A 17361-nucleotide genomic window follows, 5' to 3' on the forward strand; every position below is an offset into this window, starting at 1 on the left:
AGTTCACAAAGATTACCAATTAATTGAATGTGAAAATCTTTCGCAAAAGTGTGAAATTTTTCAAAATTTAGCAACTCAAAAAACTGTAAATTTTCAATATCTAAGAACCTTACTTTTATCTGGTCAATAATAATTTGTAATATTTGATCAGATTTTTCCTTATAAATAGTTTTTGGTTCATCATAAAATCTAGCTCTTTTTGTTGGTGGTTCTAGATTATCCGTAAGGTCTCCAAAAATTGTATTAAAGTGTGTTTCCTCTTTTTGAAATCCCATTAGTCTATCTATTAACTTGATTAATCTTTTCTCTTGGCGTATGAAATGTCTGTCAACTTATTTTGTAAAATATTAAAAACTAATTCCGTTTGATCAAAAATTAATATAAATGTATATAAATAGAAATTGCAATCAAAATCTTTTAACAAATTCCTTAAACCGACGGCTCCTCTGACAGAATTATCATCTTTAATAATAAAATCAAATACTTCAGTTAATTTATCATTTAATGACACCACTGTTTGAACAGCTGTTGATGTAAAATTCCATCTTGTCTGTACATTACTTGGAATTCTTTTGTTACATACTTGATCTAAAATATTACATCGTTTCGTTGATTTTGAAAAAAAAGATGAAAAAAGCGTGCTTGAGGGGCAATTGTCATTATTTTGGCTTGAAGCCCATTAAGTTCTCCAGCCATCACTGCTGCCCCATCATATGTCTGAGATATGAGCTTCGTATTTAAATTAAATTTTGAAAATTCATTAATTAATAAATTGTACAAATCGTATGCTGAACGACCTGCACTCTAACATCGAAAAAACCCAGGAAGCGCTCTACGGGATTTCCTCCAACGATATAACGAAATATTACAGACAACTGGGATTTACAGGCTATATCTGTTGTCTCATCAACTTGCCACGAAAAGAATGGGCTATCAAAAATTTCCTTATGGATCTCGGATTGAATTACGAACGCAGTGGATTCAATAATGTCATTTTTAATGGTTTTTGAGGTACCTGAAAAAACTAACGCCTCATCTAAAAATAATTTCAATTTTTCATTGTAATTAGACATTAATGACACTAATTCCCGATAATTCCCCCTGTTATTTGATTCTATTCTTTCATTATGTCCTCTGAAACGGACAATTCCTGTAACGCGAAATACAATACAATATTTGTTAAACATTTCAAGATCTCACGATTTTCGGTAACTTTTTGATTATAATTTTCTATTTCAATTTTCCTGGCATTATCGAGCATATTAGCAATATTGTTTTAATAGATCTTGACAAATTTTTTAAGTCAGAAAATCCATATTTTACCCAGTTTTGATTTTCGTCGTTAACTTTATCAAAAAGAATACAAAACCAACAAAACAGCTTATTATAAATACTACCAGTTAACCATTCACATTTATTATACCAATCTTTAGTAAACGAACGACACTTGGATCCATCCTTAACGGTCAAACCTGGCAAAGAAGGTGTCGGTTTTCCATTATTTTTTAAAATTACTTTTGTCTCGTAATTCAGTGATGAAAAAGAGTTGGTTAGCAAAAACTTCGGTACATCATCACAAGCATTTAAATCTAATGAAGCCATTATTATTAATCGAAATATTTATAAAAATTGAATTTCAGTGCAGAACTGTAAAATATTGAAGTTGAAAACAATTAAACCTGTGTTCAGCTACAAAAATTACGTTTAAGTAACTCCCAAGAATATTTCGGTCAATTTCCGTTTAGCTAAATATTAGCAGCAAATTGACCTTCTTCAACCTGGTAGTGTCTACTTTATCTAAATTGTCTGGGACTGGTGCACCTGCAACGATATGCGAGAACACCCCCCGTTTCCAAGGTGATTTGGGGGGATTGAATCGATATTTTCGGCCCAGACAGTTAGTTGTGCAGGGCTGCATTCATTCAGCCTTGACACCTGTTGTTGTGAACACGATTCGCGAGCTGGGAATGGATTATTGGTAAGTGGAGTTAATGTGGTGGGAACTAATTTAACGTTAGATATCAATTATTTATACGTTTTTCAGTAAAATATCGTTACCTTCGGGTCCATAGAAGCATGCAATGACTCGCAAATGTGTAGATTTATTAAAATTTAAGTAAAGTTATCATTTATTTGGGAATTAATTTCATGGCTGTGATAGTGATTGGATTGCTTTTAGCTAATGTTATATATATATGATTGTCTAAGAATTGTGTTTACAATGAAATCGTAACGATTATAGGCAAACCTACTCTGAGTAATTAATCGTAATGTCTATTTAATGTATCATTAACTAATAACATTTTAATTTAAGTAAATAAAAAACAAATTCTTTTATGTACGTTAAGAGTAATTTATAATATCAATAAAGCTGCTTTTTCGTTTATTCAGCTTTACAGATCCAAGATCCGTGATAAAAACGAGCAACTGTGTTTATTTTTTTTTACTGTTTACAGTTCCCTTTATACAATACATTACGCAAATTATTACAGGCGATAAAACGGGAGCCGCTGGTACCCACGCGGACGGCAGTACTATTATACTTGATGTCTCCCTGTAGCGCCGTGGTTCTCTGCGCAACTGTTCTCGAGCGTTTCGTCGGGAAGGCTTATACTTCCCCTCGAGGCAAAGGTCGCCCAAGAGTTCATTACCGAAAGACATTAAGTCGGCGCATAACTAACACTAATTTGTCCTTGAGAGCATCACGCGCAAAATGATGACGAATGTCTATGTGTTTACTTTTCGCGTGGAATGTGGGGTTCTCGACGAGCTTCAAAGAGCTTCGTTATCACAGTGTAAGACCAAGTTAGTCAGGTGGTCAAACCCCAGCTCACTGAGACACCTCTGTAGGTAAATGGACTTCTTGACGCACTTTATCTCCTGTACGCACAATTACCTTTTCCATGGGACGACCACCTGTGGCGTTGGCAGTTGAGGGTAGTTCCAGTTCCAATTTGTGCATTTATTCCGTTTAATTTGTCCTACAATAATCATCACACTGGATAAAATGATTCAGTTTGAGTTGTTCGTTGATTTCTGAAAATAATTTCTAATTTCACTTTGGCATTTGGATTTTGCATGATTAATCCAAAGACGCGATCGCCGAACTTCGACAGTGCGACGGAACATTTCGCGACAAATCGGATCGGGCGCGAATTTCAAAATACGATTTGTAAAACCCTTGTACAGTGAATGAGCGCGATGCAACGATTTGAAAAAAATACTGACCGATAGCCCTCTTCGACTTCCACAAAGGCATCACTAAATAATAGCTTTAAAGTGATTTGGGGAGATATAAAACAAAAATCAATTCCCATGTTAATTCCCTATATCCAGACTTGGATGCGGCACCCTGTGTATGGCCAAATATATGCGTTAATGACGAAAGGTGAAAAAAAAACACGAATACCACTTTGCCTAAACTAAACCCATTCAGCATACTTGTTATATACTTTCCTACTAAAAGAAGAAGAAATTAAGACGTGTACTGAGAACATATCAAGTCTCGAATTTCTGGTCATGAGTCATCACCTTGTCTTTTAAATTGGTAAACTTTTTTTTAATATATTTTTTTATTTTTTAGAAAAAACTACGCAGCGGACTGGCCTTGAGAAAAAAATTGGTAATAAATAAAGTTTCCACCAACCATCCACCAGAATGACGGACTGTCCTTGCGGATCCGTATGTCCTGTTGAACCGCCTCCAAAGTCCGAGTCCGACATCGCTGTCTCTGAGCCCAAACCTATACCAAAAAAAGGTAAACTCAGCCGGGAGGATAGAATCGCAAAATTAATCGAACAGTGTCAGTATGGCGTTGTTAAACGCCTAGATCTAAGAAAATGTGAGATAACTGTGCTGCCGCTAGCTGTGCGAGACTTGACTGATTTAACCGAACTGTACTTGTGCAATAACAAATTAGCCTATTTGCCGCAGGATATTGGATACCTTCGAAACTTATATACGTTAGCTCTGAACGGCAACTACTTAACAAACCTGCCCACCTCTTTAGCCGATTTGAAAAACCTGCAGATTTTGGACCTACGCCATAACAAACTGAACGAAATACCGCAGACCATTTACAGAATCACGTCACTAACAATCCTTTTGTTGCGGTTCAATCGCATCACAAGCATCGACGACGCTATTAAAATGTTGCCGTCTTTGGCAATGCTGAGTTTGCGCCATAACAATGTCAAAGAGTTGCCGGCTTCGATTGGAAATCTCAGGTCTCTTTTGACTTTAGATGTATCGTACAACCGACTCGAGCATCTGCCGAAAGAAATCGGACGTTGTGTTAAACTCAGGAACCTCGACGTGCGGTATAACGAACTTCTGGACCTTCCTTCGTCTCTTGGACAACTACCACGTCTAACCTGTTTGGGTATAAAACACAACCGGTTAACTTTTGTCCCTGCTTCGTTAAGCAAGTGTGAATGTCTAACCGAGTTTAATATCGAGGGAAATTCAATTTCGGAGCTGCCTGAGGGTTTGTTGTCGGGTCTTAGTGAAGCGACGACGGTCATTTTGTCCCGGAATAACTTTTTAACGTACCCTTCGAAAGAGCCGTCGCAGTTTCGGCACGTCAAATCGCTAGATCTGGCGAACAATCAAATTGATAAAATCCCGCAAGGCATTTTCGCTCAAGCTAGAAACTTGACCAAACTTAACATGAAAGACAATTTTCTCATTGGGTTACCTTTAGACGTCGACTCGTGGACAAATATGGTTGAACTAAATTTAAGCACCAATCAGTTACGTAAAGTACCGGATGATATATGCGCGTTAAACTCGCTGGAAACTTTAATTCTGTCCAGTAACCTTATAGAACGTGTTTCTCCGCACATACGGGAGCTAACCAATCTCAGAGTATTAAATTTAGAAGGCAATCGATTGACAGATTTGCCTGATGATATAGGAGAGTTAACAAACTTGCAGAAATTGATGTTGCAAAGTAACCGACTTTGCTTTTTACCAAAAACAATAGGCGCTTTGACGAAACTAGAATTTTTAAGTGCCGGCGAGAATAATCTGTATGCTTTACCCGAAGAAATCGGGAACTTAGAAAATTTGGAAACGCTACATATAAATGACAACCCCTCACTAAACTTGTTACCGTTTGAATTGGTGCTGTGTCCAAAGTTGTCGACAGTCAATGTGGTTAATTGTCCATTGTCCAAAATCCCGTCTGATGCAGTGGCAGGAGGGCAGTCTCTGATCTTAGAATACCTGAAAATTAATGGCCCCTATTGTGCACCGTAGGTCGCTTATTCTCGTATTTATTTATTAGTTTATTGTTATTAAAATTACGAAGTAGTTCATTTTATTAATCTACTAAATCTATTTTGTTGTTGGTTTGGTTATTTCTTTTAATTTCGTTAAACAAGAAAAAATTGTATGGGCAAATTAAATGTTTCCTAAATCGATGGCTGATATTGGGGTAAAAATATACATATCAATTGTCCTTGGTTTGAAATGGTTGGCCTATCAACGACAACTTCACTTTGGTGAACGTTACAGGCAGCTCATAAAATTTGTGATCCTTTTATACGACTTAATTTTTGTAGAAGTGCTTACACGTCCATTACTTAGTACTAAAAATGTACTTAACATTTTCGACTGTAAGTACTGTCACATACCACATTATTCCCTCCTTAATGTCGATAAACTGTAACACGAGAAGTCGATTAGACTATATACTTAGCAGAAGTGATAATCAAATATATAGTTGAAAAACAATAAGGGACATTGTTGAAATTACCGATCAAGAAATGTTAATAATTTATGGAATTATTAAACATCGAAATTTTAGATGACTATTTTTATTGAAGACTGATATTCTATAAATACTAGAAATATATAGTAATGCCAGTGTTAACTGCTGGTGTATTTTTGCATATGAAAGTTATTTCGGAATCTATATTAATAAGAATTTCCATCAATTCATACTGAAGTCACTGTAAACACTTGGCTAGAGAAGTGATGATACCAAATGCTTGTCATACTGAGCTACAGAACAATAATGAATACAACATTTTGCAGAACGTTTTTTAAACTCCAATAGAAATACCGATATAATAATATAAGCAATTTCAGAGACGCTTACCAATTATGTAGCAAACAAAAATAATAAATTAACTGGAAGTATAAGATCCATATTTTACAAAGATTACAGTCGCAGAAAATACCATTGTTAGGTAATCGTTTTTGCAGAACTGCCACTTTTATACAAAACTGTACTTCCAGTATAACTTTATTTCTTCTTCTGATGGCAATAATCAGAGTTAGGCATAGCCGAAGTGATGGGCAATCAACTAGACAAATATTAAAAACGACGGCGCGACGTCAGGCGATAAATTTGGCTAGCCGACTGTGCAGTCTCAACCGCAAATCAGGGTTTATCTAATCAAGATTATCACGAAAATTGTGACGTTGAACAGTCATTTTTAATTTTTAAAGCAACTTAACATATAGGAAAAAATCGAGAAAAGTAGTAATTGTTATTAAGAATTCCCAAAGTTGTACGCCACGACTGCAATAGCGCTGGCGATCGGTTGGCGATGATCATCACTTCCGCAATGCCGAAGTCTGATAATAATCATCTACCTGTCTATACATATTTCCTTAACATTTGTAACTGAAAAGGAGAAAAATTATCAAGGTTAAAGTTCTCATGGTAATATACCCTTAAATATATGACATAATTAAAATGATTTAGTAAAATAGATATGTAATTAAAGTTACTCTGTCCTGTTCTAGATGTTGTGTTAACGTGAAAAAAATCTGTTAATTGATCGTATACATGTTAACTATCTCTCATTATAGAATTGGGTAGTGAAGTGTACATGTATTAAATTATTAATTGTAACTCTGATCATAGGCGGACATGAGGGACGTACAAAAAACATAAATAAATAAAAGGGACTAAATCATAAAATAAGCGTATCTTATAAATCGAAGGACATCGTCGTCTTTATTCAGAAGTGATTGAAAACATCTCAATTTCTAACGCAATTCAGCCTCGATTTAATTCTTCTTCCATATTATTGCCGCATCGTTATTTTTACAAACTATCCCAATGCGTGAGCTTCTTCCAGCTAGGTACTACTATAGGGTTCAAAATAATATCATTTGCTTCCTCAATACAGTAGATCAAGTTTTTCTATTTTTCCCATTTCCAAAATTTCTTAAAAAAAATAATGGATATTTTTCCATTACCCACAGCATTTGGGTAAACACCTTTTTCTTTCTCATCTTCCAATTCTAGTTGTTTGTTTATTTATTTTTTTTTTTTTTTCAAATAGTGTAATATCGAAGAATGAAATCGCTTCTCAAAACATTTTCGTGGTGTCATTGACTGAACCAGAGGATAAGGGTTCAATGTGAGACGATAAAGCTCCAGCGCAATTACACCCTCCATCCAGTTTTTGTTTAGTTTTTCTTTGCCATCCTAGGGCAAGATATTTTTTTGAGAAATTATCGAACATTTCCTTACTAGAAGAATAAGTTACTGTGAATTTCTCAGCAGTCGTATTTCTGTCGGTCGCGATTTTTTTAATCGGTGTAAAGATAAAATTTGCTAAAAAATCTTTTTTATTCGACTGTGTTGAAAAACGATGGTTCTCAGTTTGGAAACAGCCGTGAAACGTAATTTTGCGTGGTAGTTCGAAATTTCTTCGATGCTCCTGAATTTTGTAAAAAAAATGTCTAGTCTGAAACTGGATTTTATTTTTCTTAGAATTGTAAGCTACCTTTTGCTTCAACAGGTTCAATATAGAGCCCTTCTTCTTCTTCAAATTGAAATTTTATTTTGTCGCTGCAGTTACATGGTCGATTAGTAAATAATATAAATTCTTCTATTGCGCTTCCTGTCTTTGGAAGGATTTAAAATATTTACTTATGCTGAAATCTCCTCTTTTTGATCGCAGATTTTCTGTTGACAATGTTTTCCTGTCGCTGGTTGTTAGTTGCATTGCTTTGACATCGATGTTTCTGACTAATTCAAGATTGACAACTAATTCATCGAATGCGCCAAAATTGTCATTGTTTGATTAGACGTGGAAATTATCCACGGAGTGATAACCAGATTCCCATAATTCTTGACAATCACATATTAGCAATTTTCGGTTGCCCATGGAGGCTGTAAAAGGTGCTCCAGATCTCTTATTTTGAATAATATAGTGGACACTTGTCGAGGATGATATTTTTGTAAAAGTTTATTTGAAAATCTTTATTGCGAACTATATTCGCTTAAATCTGCATTAAAGTCGAGCATATCTGGAAACCTTGGCCTAGAGTCTTTAATAGGCTTTGGAAGCACTGCTGCAACAACCTGATTCATTTTTTTTTTACAACGTCATTCTAAATTTGTCAAAAATAACAAACAACAAATGAATTTCATTCGATCGTTCTTAAATACTTCAAAAAGGAGCCATAAATATTTGCTCTTTTTGCAAAAACCAATCTCCAGATTTTTCTCGGACCAACCTTCAGATTTTGAGGTTCAGCGTGAAACCCCAAAATGTCTCATAACAGAAACCATACCTCTAGCATTATATGGGGGTAGACACACCGTGACTATGCTCCCAGGAACAGGTATAGGGCCAGAAGTCTCAAAGCACGTCAGACATGTGTTTCGAGAGATGGGAGCGCCTGTAGATTTTGAGGTTATACACATAGATCCCAACGCATCTTCTGAAGACGACTTACAATACGCTCTAATGTCGGTCAAACGAAATGGAGTTGGAATTAAAGGAGACATAGGAGGAAAATCTCTTAGCACTCTTACAACACACAGCAATGTTATACTGCGGAACGAATTAGATTTATACGTTTACGTCATTTGGTGCAGATCGTATCCTAATGTACCTGCGAAACACAAAGATGTAGACATTGTTGTCGTTCGACAAAACACTGAAGGAGAGTACTCAATGTTAGAACACAGCGTAGGTGGGTCTAAAGTAGTCGAAACTTTGAAGATTGTCAGAAGAGACAGTTCTGTAAAACTAGCAACGTACGCATTTGAGTATGCCAAAAAACACAACAGGAAAAAAGTCACGACCATCCATAAAGCTAATATTATGAAGCTTTCCGATGGCTTGTTTTTGAGTGTGTCTAAGCAGATTGCAAAGCAGTACCCCGAAATAGAACACAATGATTTGATCATAGATAACTTTTGTATGCAGGTGGTAACTAATCCTAAGCAGTTTGACGTTCTTTTAACGACGAATCTCTACGGAAGTATTGCTGCTAATGTTATTTGTGGTATAACTGGAGGTCCTGGTCTTACATCAGGAATCAATTATGGACTGTATTACGCAATATTTGAGCCTGGTACAAGAGCTTCTGGTGTCACAATTGCCGGTAAGAATATGGCTAATCCGGTGGCTATGTTAAATGCTTCAGTCGACATGTTGTACCACTTGGGACATACGGCATATGCGAAACGGCTTGAATATGCAATCTATAAAACAATTTGTGAAGATAAAATACATACCCCTGATTTGAAAGGTTCGGCTACTACTGTAGATGTTGTAAATAAAATTCTTGAGTACATTTATTTGGAGAGTATTATTAAAGTAGTATTTTTGTTAATAAAAATTTTCATGATACATATTCTAAAAAGCTTTTTTTTTTCTCATTGGGACACAAAAATATTCCGTATGTGTGAATAAATTCGGACGTAAATTGTGAGATAGTCCAGTTCCGCCTATGCTCTAGGTACAATTATATAAATATGATGTTAATAAGTAACTGGGGTCGTACTCTAGAGAATTAATGATATCTAATGTGATACAAAACTAATGCATGGTGTTTAAACCCCATTTCTAGATACAAATAAAGTATTTTGTAGTCTTAATCTAGAAAAAACATTTTTAACTTGGCTTACATAAAGTCGTCAAATTTTACATCAGATTTGTATTATCAAACAAGCAGCAAAGCAACTTGAGTCTTGAAAAAAATAAACAGATTGTTTGACCTTTCAGCTTATTTTCGTCTCAATAGTTGTAAGCCAATAACTACATATTCTTTAGAAATATTATAATAAGTGACAACGACAATATTTCGTTTGACAAACACAAATGTGATGCAAAAGAGATGATGTGATATACTCCCAGTAAAAAAATGTGTGATCAAAAACATTTTGATTCGGAGTGAGCATTACACTTGGCGTTATTTAGTGATGGTGACACTGTAGTCAAAGCTAACTCTGGATCAAGATATTTTCATTGGTACGTAGCTTTAACCACAGATGATCAGATAATTTAGTGTAGACATTTCGGCACATTACAAATAAAATCAGTCTGATCGTCGATGGTCTAGGCTAAAGCGAAGGCTAAGTGTTCAAAATTCTCATCGCAAGCATTGGACGAATAAAAAAGTACTACCTTGATATAATGCCGAGTGCATTTCCTGGCTTTCAGAAGCCTTCCCATTACCATTTAAATCCGTCCGATGCCAGTAAACGCTTAGCTCAAGACTTGCGAATATGAAGTTTGTTAGCTATTTATATTTATATAACTATTGAACTTGCATCTATTTTTATGGTGTATTATATATTAATGTGTAGACTGATGTGATCTTTGAGTTGATGTCAATTAGTGATTTATCTAAAATGCGCCGTTACCTGACCTGACCAAAAAGACAATCTTTTATAATTTGTATGATTTATATCCGCGAATATGTTTTTAAAACCGCTGAGTATGTTTACGTGCCAAATTAATTACCGTTGTAATGTGGTTTATGAACGTGCCATGGTGACGTATTGTATTCAGTTTCGCCCAATGTCGTTTGTTTACACGTAAAAATAAATGTTAAACTATAGATGTATATGTGCATGTGTACTAATGACGTAAGACATTGTTGATAACACTTGATTATTTCTAATTACATTGCAATTTATGTACCGGGCAATTTTTTAAATGTCTGCGCTTGTTTCAATTTCACGGTTGACGTAAACGTCATGGGTAACTAGAGCATAAATGTAAAAAATTACCCCATATTTTTTTTGTTGAAATTATGATTGATGATGCTTGTATTATTTTCAATGTGTTTACGTGCCAAATTGATTACCGTTGTTGTAATGTGGTTTATGAACGTGCCATGGTGACGTATTGTATTCGGTTTCGCCCAATGTCGTATGTTTACACGTAAAAATAAATGTTAAACTATAGATGTAAATGCGCATGTGTACTAATATGACGTAAGACGTTGTTGATAACACTTCGTTATTTATAATTACATTGCAATTTATGTACCAGGTGATTTTTTAAATTTCTGCTCTAGTTTCAATTTAACAGTGGACGTAAACGTCATGGATAACTAGAGCAACGTTTAAAAAAAATCCCGATATTTTGAAGATTGTATTATTTTCAATATGTAAAATATTTTTGTTGTCAAAGGTTATTGTCATTCGTAAATAAACTTTGGGTTTGTTTATGTTTGCGATACATTTAATTTTTTTGTATCACTTTTTAATAACGCTGTCGTCATATGGAACAAAAATGGTATATATCCTGGTTAAATTCAGATGTTACGCTGTAATACCTTTATTCTTGTTACCCTGTTGACATAATAAATGTTGTGAAACTTTTAACTGATTTTTTATACCCAAACCATAGCTATAATTTTTGTTATTAAAGTAGTCGATTTGACTTCTTGAAACAATATAAAAGAAAATTTTCCCGACCAGTTAACGTTGGAGATCTTGTCGTCATAGAACACGACCAGGAGAAAGGACTAAATTGGCCAACAGCAGGAGTAGAAGAAACAATTCCTGCAAAGACGGAAATATTAGAGTTGTTAAGCTAAGAACCTCTTCAGGTCACTTAGTACGTCCTATACAAAAGTTATATCTATGAGAAATAGAAAATGAAGACAAAAAATTGCCTCATTACGGTCGAAATTCACTATACGATGGATCAGAACCAACATCCACAACGAACGATGACAAAAAAAATGTGTACATAAATTGGACTGGTGTGGTGTTCGTACGTGTTCTGCTTTCTGTTGGAATAGAGTTTATTTCTATGATAGGTACCTCTGTCGGCGTAATATTTTACGTTTCCTATCGACGACTAAGCCATTTGGAACAAATCTGCACTTTTCCTAATCGATTTTCCCTTGAAATATACTGCGAAATTATTATTTTCAGAACTTTTACTAAAACTAGCACCCGGCAACAATTTTTGTCTAAATAAAACCAACACTAGCACAAAATACTGCGATCCCTATAATAATGACAGCATTTACCAGCTATGCATTTGCATTTCCATGATATACTTAGAAATTTTTCTCGAGTGTCCCAACATTTAAATACCAGCAAAAATGGCACATTTTTACTTCCCGAGCGTAAGCTAAGGAAGTATTGTAATTGAGTCCGTCTGCCGACTCTCTACTTTTACATTTTCTCGACCTTTCATGACCCCTAGAAGACGAAGAAATAGGTCTCCCGTTTCCGTCTGTCTGCCGTCCCGGATTTTTATTAGACAGATAATCTCCGAAAGTATTGGACCGATTGTTGTGAAATTTTTTATTTATATTACGTTCAGCAACGATTCTAGCTCCCAGTATTATTCCCATCAATTCTGTTTGTAAGACAGACGGGTGGGTGCCGAGAGGTACACTGATTTGTGCGTTCAGTTCTTCGGAGTAGATACCGGCTCCTGAACCACTATCTGTTTTGACACCATCGACATATATATCGATGTGGGCTCTTCTTTCTGAATTATCATTCATTTTGTGCCCATTCGGTCACAACCCATCCTTAACGAGGTTATTCTGTTGAACGCCTCCGTTAAGATTCGAGTGTGCTTCGTTGTGCGGCCTTGCTTGTTCCATACTCCCAGAGAGTGAAGTCTTAGAGACGTCCTCATTGCCGCTCCCTCTATGTAAAGGTTAAGAGGTACTAAGCAAAGAAGGGTCTCCAGAGCCTCTGTGGAAGTGGTCCTCATTGCTCCTGTAACATTGAGACACGCCATTCTCTGAACGTGTTCAAGTTGCAGGGTTGTTGTTTTTTGTCTGGCTCTAGGCCACCAAACTAAAGCTTCATAGCACAGCATCGGTCTGACTATTGCCGTGTAGATCCAGAGGGCGATCTTGGGCTTTAAACCCCACGACCTTCCCACCACCCTACGACACTGCCAAAGAGCCGAGCCTGCTTTTTCCACTTTATCATCTACATGCTTCTTCCAATTCAGTCGCCAGTCCAATACAACTCCCAGGTATTTGACTTCGTCGAAAAATTGAAGCGTTGTGTTAAATATTTTTGGCATCTGTAGTGTGCCAATTTTCCTTTTCCTAGTGAACAGGATTAGTTTCGTCTTTTTTCCATTAACGGAGAGGGTATGCCTGCTGCGCCATTCCTCGACTATTTTTTCTGCAGCTTGCATTATCTCACATAATGTATCTGCGTTTTTTCCTGTTAGCAGAATGACTAGATCGTCCGCGTATCCAATTGTGTGGTAGCCAAGATCATTGAGGCGTCGTATCACGCTGTCAACGACAGTATCCCACAGTACAGGAGAGAGAACTCCTCCCTGAGGACATCCCCTGCCTACAACAGCCTCGATCTCAGTGCCACCTACATTAATCAGTACTTTCCTATTCCTCAGCATACCGGCCACCCACCTGCTTAAGGTGGGGTCCACGTCGTGCTCTCGTAGGGCTAGTTCTATGCTTTTGAAGGTCGTTTTATCAAACGCTCCTTCAATATACAAAAACATTCCTAAGGTGAAGAGTTTGTTCTCCATCGCCCACTCTATACGGTTTACAACTGTGTGTAGGGCCGTATCGATGGATCTTCCTTGGATGTAGGCATGTTGGTTCGGATGTAGAGGTTGCTTGCTCAAAGCAGTCTCCCGAATCTCTTTTTCGCTTAGTCTTTCTAGCGTTTTCAGCAAGAATGATGTTAAGCTAATTGATCTGTACGATTTAGCCAAGGTGTAATCTTGTCGTCCTGCCTTAGGTATAACCTTTACTTTTCGCCATGCATTCGGTATGTAGCTGAAAGCCAGACACGCCCGAAGCATTGGCAACAAAATAGGGCGTAGTCTGCTCATTCCCCTTTGCAGGAGGGCGGGATAAATACCGTCAACTCCCGGAGATTTATATGGGGAAAAGCTGCTCACTGCCCACTCCAGTCTTGTCTCCGTGACTACCTTTGCCGCCAGCGCCCAGTCCTTCGGGGAAGGTTGAGTACCGGCTACATCCCTTTTGGAATGGGAGGTAGTCCTTGTGCTGCCTGGAAACATGGTCTGCAGCAAAAGTTCTGCGGACTCTTCTAAGGTGGCTGTAAAGGTGCCATCTTCTTTCTTTAGGAAACCTTGTTGATGTGTGTGGTCCTTCGAGAGAACTCTCTTCAGCCTTGCGGCCGAAGCAGTCGACGTTATGCCGCTGGAGAAGGATCTCCACGTTTCCCGTTTCCTCTTTCTTAATTCTTTCTTAAACTCTTTCCGATGCTCTTTATAGACTTCCCAGTCTTCAGTTTTCTTAGTGTTTTTTGCTCTATTGAAAAGTTTTCTTAGCCCCGATTGAAGTAGGCTGAGCCTTTGGTTCCACCATGGTGTACATTTACCCAGACCTTCCTTCTTTAGGGGGCAACTTTTCTCATACGCTGACATTAGAGAGTCGTTGATAATGGTGAACGTTTTCTCTATGTCTTCTGTCGATTTGTATTCTGTTGGTATAGACTGCACGGAGGTCCCCAGTCTGTCCAGTTCTTCGTTGTATAAAGCCCAGTTCGTCAGCCTAGGGTTCCTGTACGTCTTTGTCTCCATGTCTATACATTTTATTGTATACATGATCCATCTATGGTCTGACACTGACGCCTCTTTAGAGACGTGCCATCCCATCATATATTGTGAGATATCCCATGTAGCCAGTGTAATATCTATTACTGACTGATTACGCGATGTTACGAAAGTTGGTTCGCAGCCTCGGTTGAGAATCTCTAAATTTGTTGATAAAAGATATTCAGCTAGTGTTCTTCCTCTATCATTAGTGTCTTTGCTCCCCCACAACAGACAGTGGGCATTCGCATCGGTACCGATGATGAGGTTTATATTTCCGGTATCACAGTGTATCACCAAATTCGCCATTTCCCATGTTGGACATGGTTCTTGTGCTCCCTGTAGTAAATACACGGATGCTATTACCAGTTGCTCTTCGCCTCTTCCTATGTCTACCGCAGTCACATCCCTGGAGCTGACCTGAGGTAGGAGGACGGCTTTAATTTTCCTGGGAATGTAGATACATGTCCTTGGAGATTCTATTGTGGTACCTGAAACAACAGTGCCATTTAAATTGCTCAACCCTGCAATCCTGGATTTTACTATCCATGGTTTCTGGATTATTGCTATAGTGTTCTGCATCTTGTCTAGACGACGACACAAAACCGTCGTCGCCATGCGACAATGCTGCAGGTTAATCTGAATGAAATTTATCTGCTGCAGCGCCAACTCTGCAACCAAAAAATCCCATACCTGCCTAGAAGACACGAGGCATATATCTCGGGCGGGCCCGCCCCCACTGGTAGAGGCTTCATCCCCTGGGGTTTCTACGTCTTCCTTAGGGGTCCGCCCTTCCTGAGCCGATGCCTCGTTTTCCTTGAGTTTCAGGTTGAAAGAGGACAGCATATAGTTGATTCTGCCCTCTCTCCCCCTGATTATTTTGGCCTCATCCATCCCAAGACCAAACACAAGGAGGTTGCCTGGAGAGGCAGCCTCTGGTTTGGCTTCGTGATGAAAAAGAAGCCATTTTTTAATGTGGGCCCATTGGTTCTGACCCTCCAGGCGGCGAAATACGACCTCTGCATCCACCGGTGGTCCCGGTATCCACAGGGTCGCCCTCACCAGCCTTGGTAGCTCAGCCAAGGGGACCACGTTAAGTTGTGCGCCCTCCCACAAGTGTGTTAGAGACCGCACTGTTTGTTGTAACCATTTCAGAGACACCTCGTCTTCACAGGTTTTCCTTAGGATTTCCCCTGTGTACTTGATGCCCCTGAAAATGGCTGCTTGTTTTCCTGATACCAAGCACTGATCAAATTGCCTGTTCAGTGCTCCCATCAGGCCATTTTGTACTATCTCCACCTGGTCAGCAGTCAGCTTACCAAGTGGATGCTGTACATCAATCACAGGTACACGGAGATGACTTGCAGCCACCTCCCTGTAGCTATGTTCTCTAGAGGTAGTCTCCTGCCTCCTCATCCTCTTTTGCTTTTCAGCTGCCGGAGGTGTGGTGGTTGAAGACCTCACTCTCTTCTTTGACCCTGAGGTCTTTTTCCCCGCGGGTTGTTTGGGGTTGGCTATCGTAGCCTGCCCTTTACCCTTGGGGTTTATCCCGGAGGATGGGTCCGATTTCGCAGATTCGCTTCCTATTAGGAGGCTGCGACCCCACCTTGGCTGGGTTTTCTGTTTGAGGTGCACCCAAAGGCACTACCTCAGTGGGTTTTTTGTTATTATTCTCCATAGATCTGGATTTTGATTTCGTCCTCCTGCATCCCCACCCACCACGGAGTCCAACAAGGGGACGTCGAACTTCGACGCCAGGGCTAGCAGAAGGATATAGCCCCCAGGGAAGCTCATCCTGCAGTACGCAGCCTCAACTAGTGAGGCTACTCGTGCTCAGACTACACTTCCCCAAGGACTCTACCTGTCGGCGGTCTGACCCCAAGGTCTCTTAACGCCTAATAATTGAGGTATCGCGGTATTCGAGCTAGGTACATTCAGTATGAACATACCTATACCTGGGCCCAGTAGTGAGAGACAGCTGCTGTTATAGTTTATACTTTAAATGTTAATGTGACGTTGGTCTGTAAATGGGAAAACCTGTTGACCAACTTGATTAATAATAATAATAATATTAATAATAATAATAATAATAAAGTTGTTCTGTTAATCTAATCAATGCATATCATTACTTGGTCTTAGTACGCGTAATGATAGAAGTCTTGCCTGAATGCCGGTCATTTCCGGGTCAGTGGTGGGTCTTAATAATAATAAAACGATCCAAGTGACCAAATCCGGAAGAAAAGTAAGAAAACCTGACAGGTTAAACCTGTGACTCTACTATACTAGAGTAGAAATTCCCTTGGCGGCAGAATGGAATAAATGCCGAGTTTACTGTGATCTACTGTATCTTTTGTTTATTTAATAGTTATTAGGAAATTTCTATGGGATCAAGAGAAATCAATAAAAAATAAGTATTTCAAAAAAAAGTTTTTCTATGATCCGCAGTTTCTCTTCACCATCACAAGGCTCTACTAGTGAAATACTGTTTAATAACAGGTCGTCACTACGTATTTATATCACAGCACTTTAAGATTTATTAAAATCTAATCTAATCTAATCTATTAATCTGATCTAA

The 17361-nt window shown here is 38.1% G+C and overlaps 2 protein-coding genes across 4 annotated transcripts in view; both read left to right on the forward strand.

Annotated features, from left to right (window-relative positions):
- Positions 1–7595, forward strand: part of LOC135123556 (leucine-rich repeat protein soc-2 homolog) — a 53453-nt gene extending 45858 nt beyond the window's left edge. For 2 of the 3 annotated variants that reach the window (XM_064048337.1, XM_064048334.1), the window contains one exon: positions 3584–7595. In XM_064048337.1, the coding sequence (XP_063904407.1) occupies positions 3658–5259 (1602 nt within the window). In that variant the 5' untranslated portion in view covers positions 3584–3657 and the 3' untranslated portion in view covers positions 5260–7595. Of the gene's footprint in view, positions 1–1421; positions 1979–3583 lie in introns of those variants that run through there. The other variant, XM_064048336.1, reaches the window with a different exon arrangement.
- On the forward strand, positions 7283–11593 carry LOC135123557 (isocitrate dehydrogenase [NAD] subunit gamma, mitochondrial-like). The gene has a single exon (XM_064048338.1). It carries the CDS (start codon positions 8388–8390, stop codon positions 9669–9671), a length of 1284 nt encoding a protein of 427 aa, XP_063904408.1. The 5' UTR covers positions 7283–8387; the 3' UTR covers positions 9672–11593.
- The last annotated feature ends 5768 nt before the right edge of the window (positions 11594–17361 follow it).

This window comes from Zophobas morio, unplaced genomic scaffold (genome assembly GCF_036711695.1).
Source record: "Zophobas morio isolate AGI-343-1 ecotype UQ-CSIRO unplaced genomic scaffold, CSIRO_AGI_Zmor_V1 ptg000006l, whole genome shotgun sequence".
Classification (NCBI taxonomy): Eukaryota; Metazoa; Arthropoda; class Insecta; order Coleoptera; family Tenebrionidae; genus Zophobas; species Zophobas morio.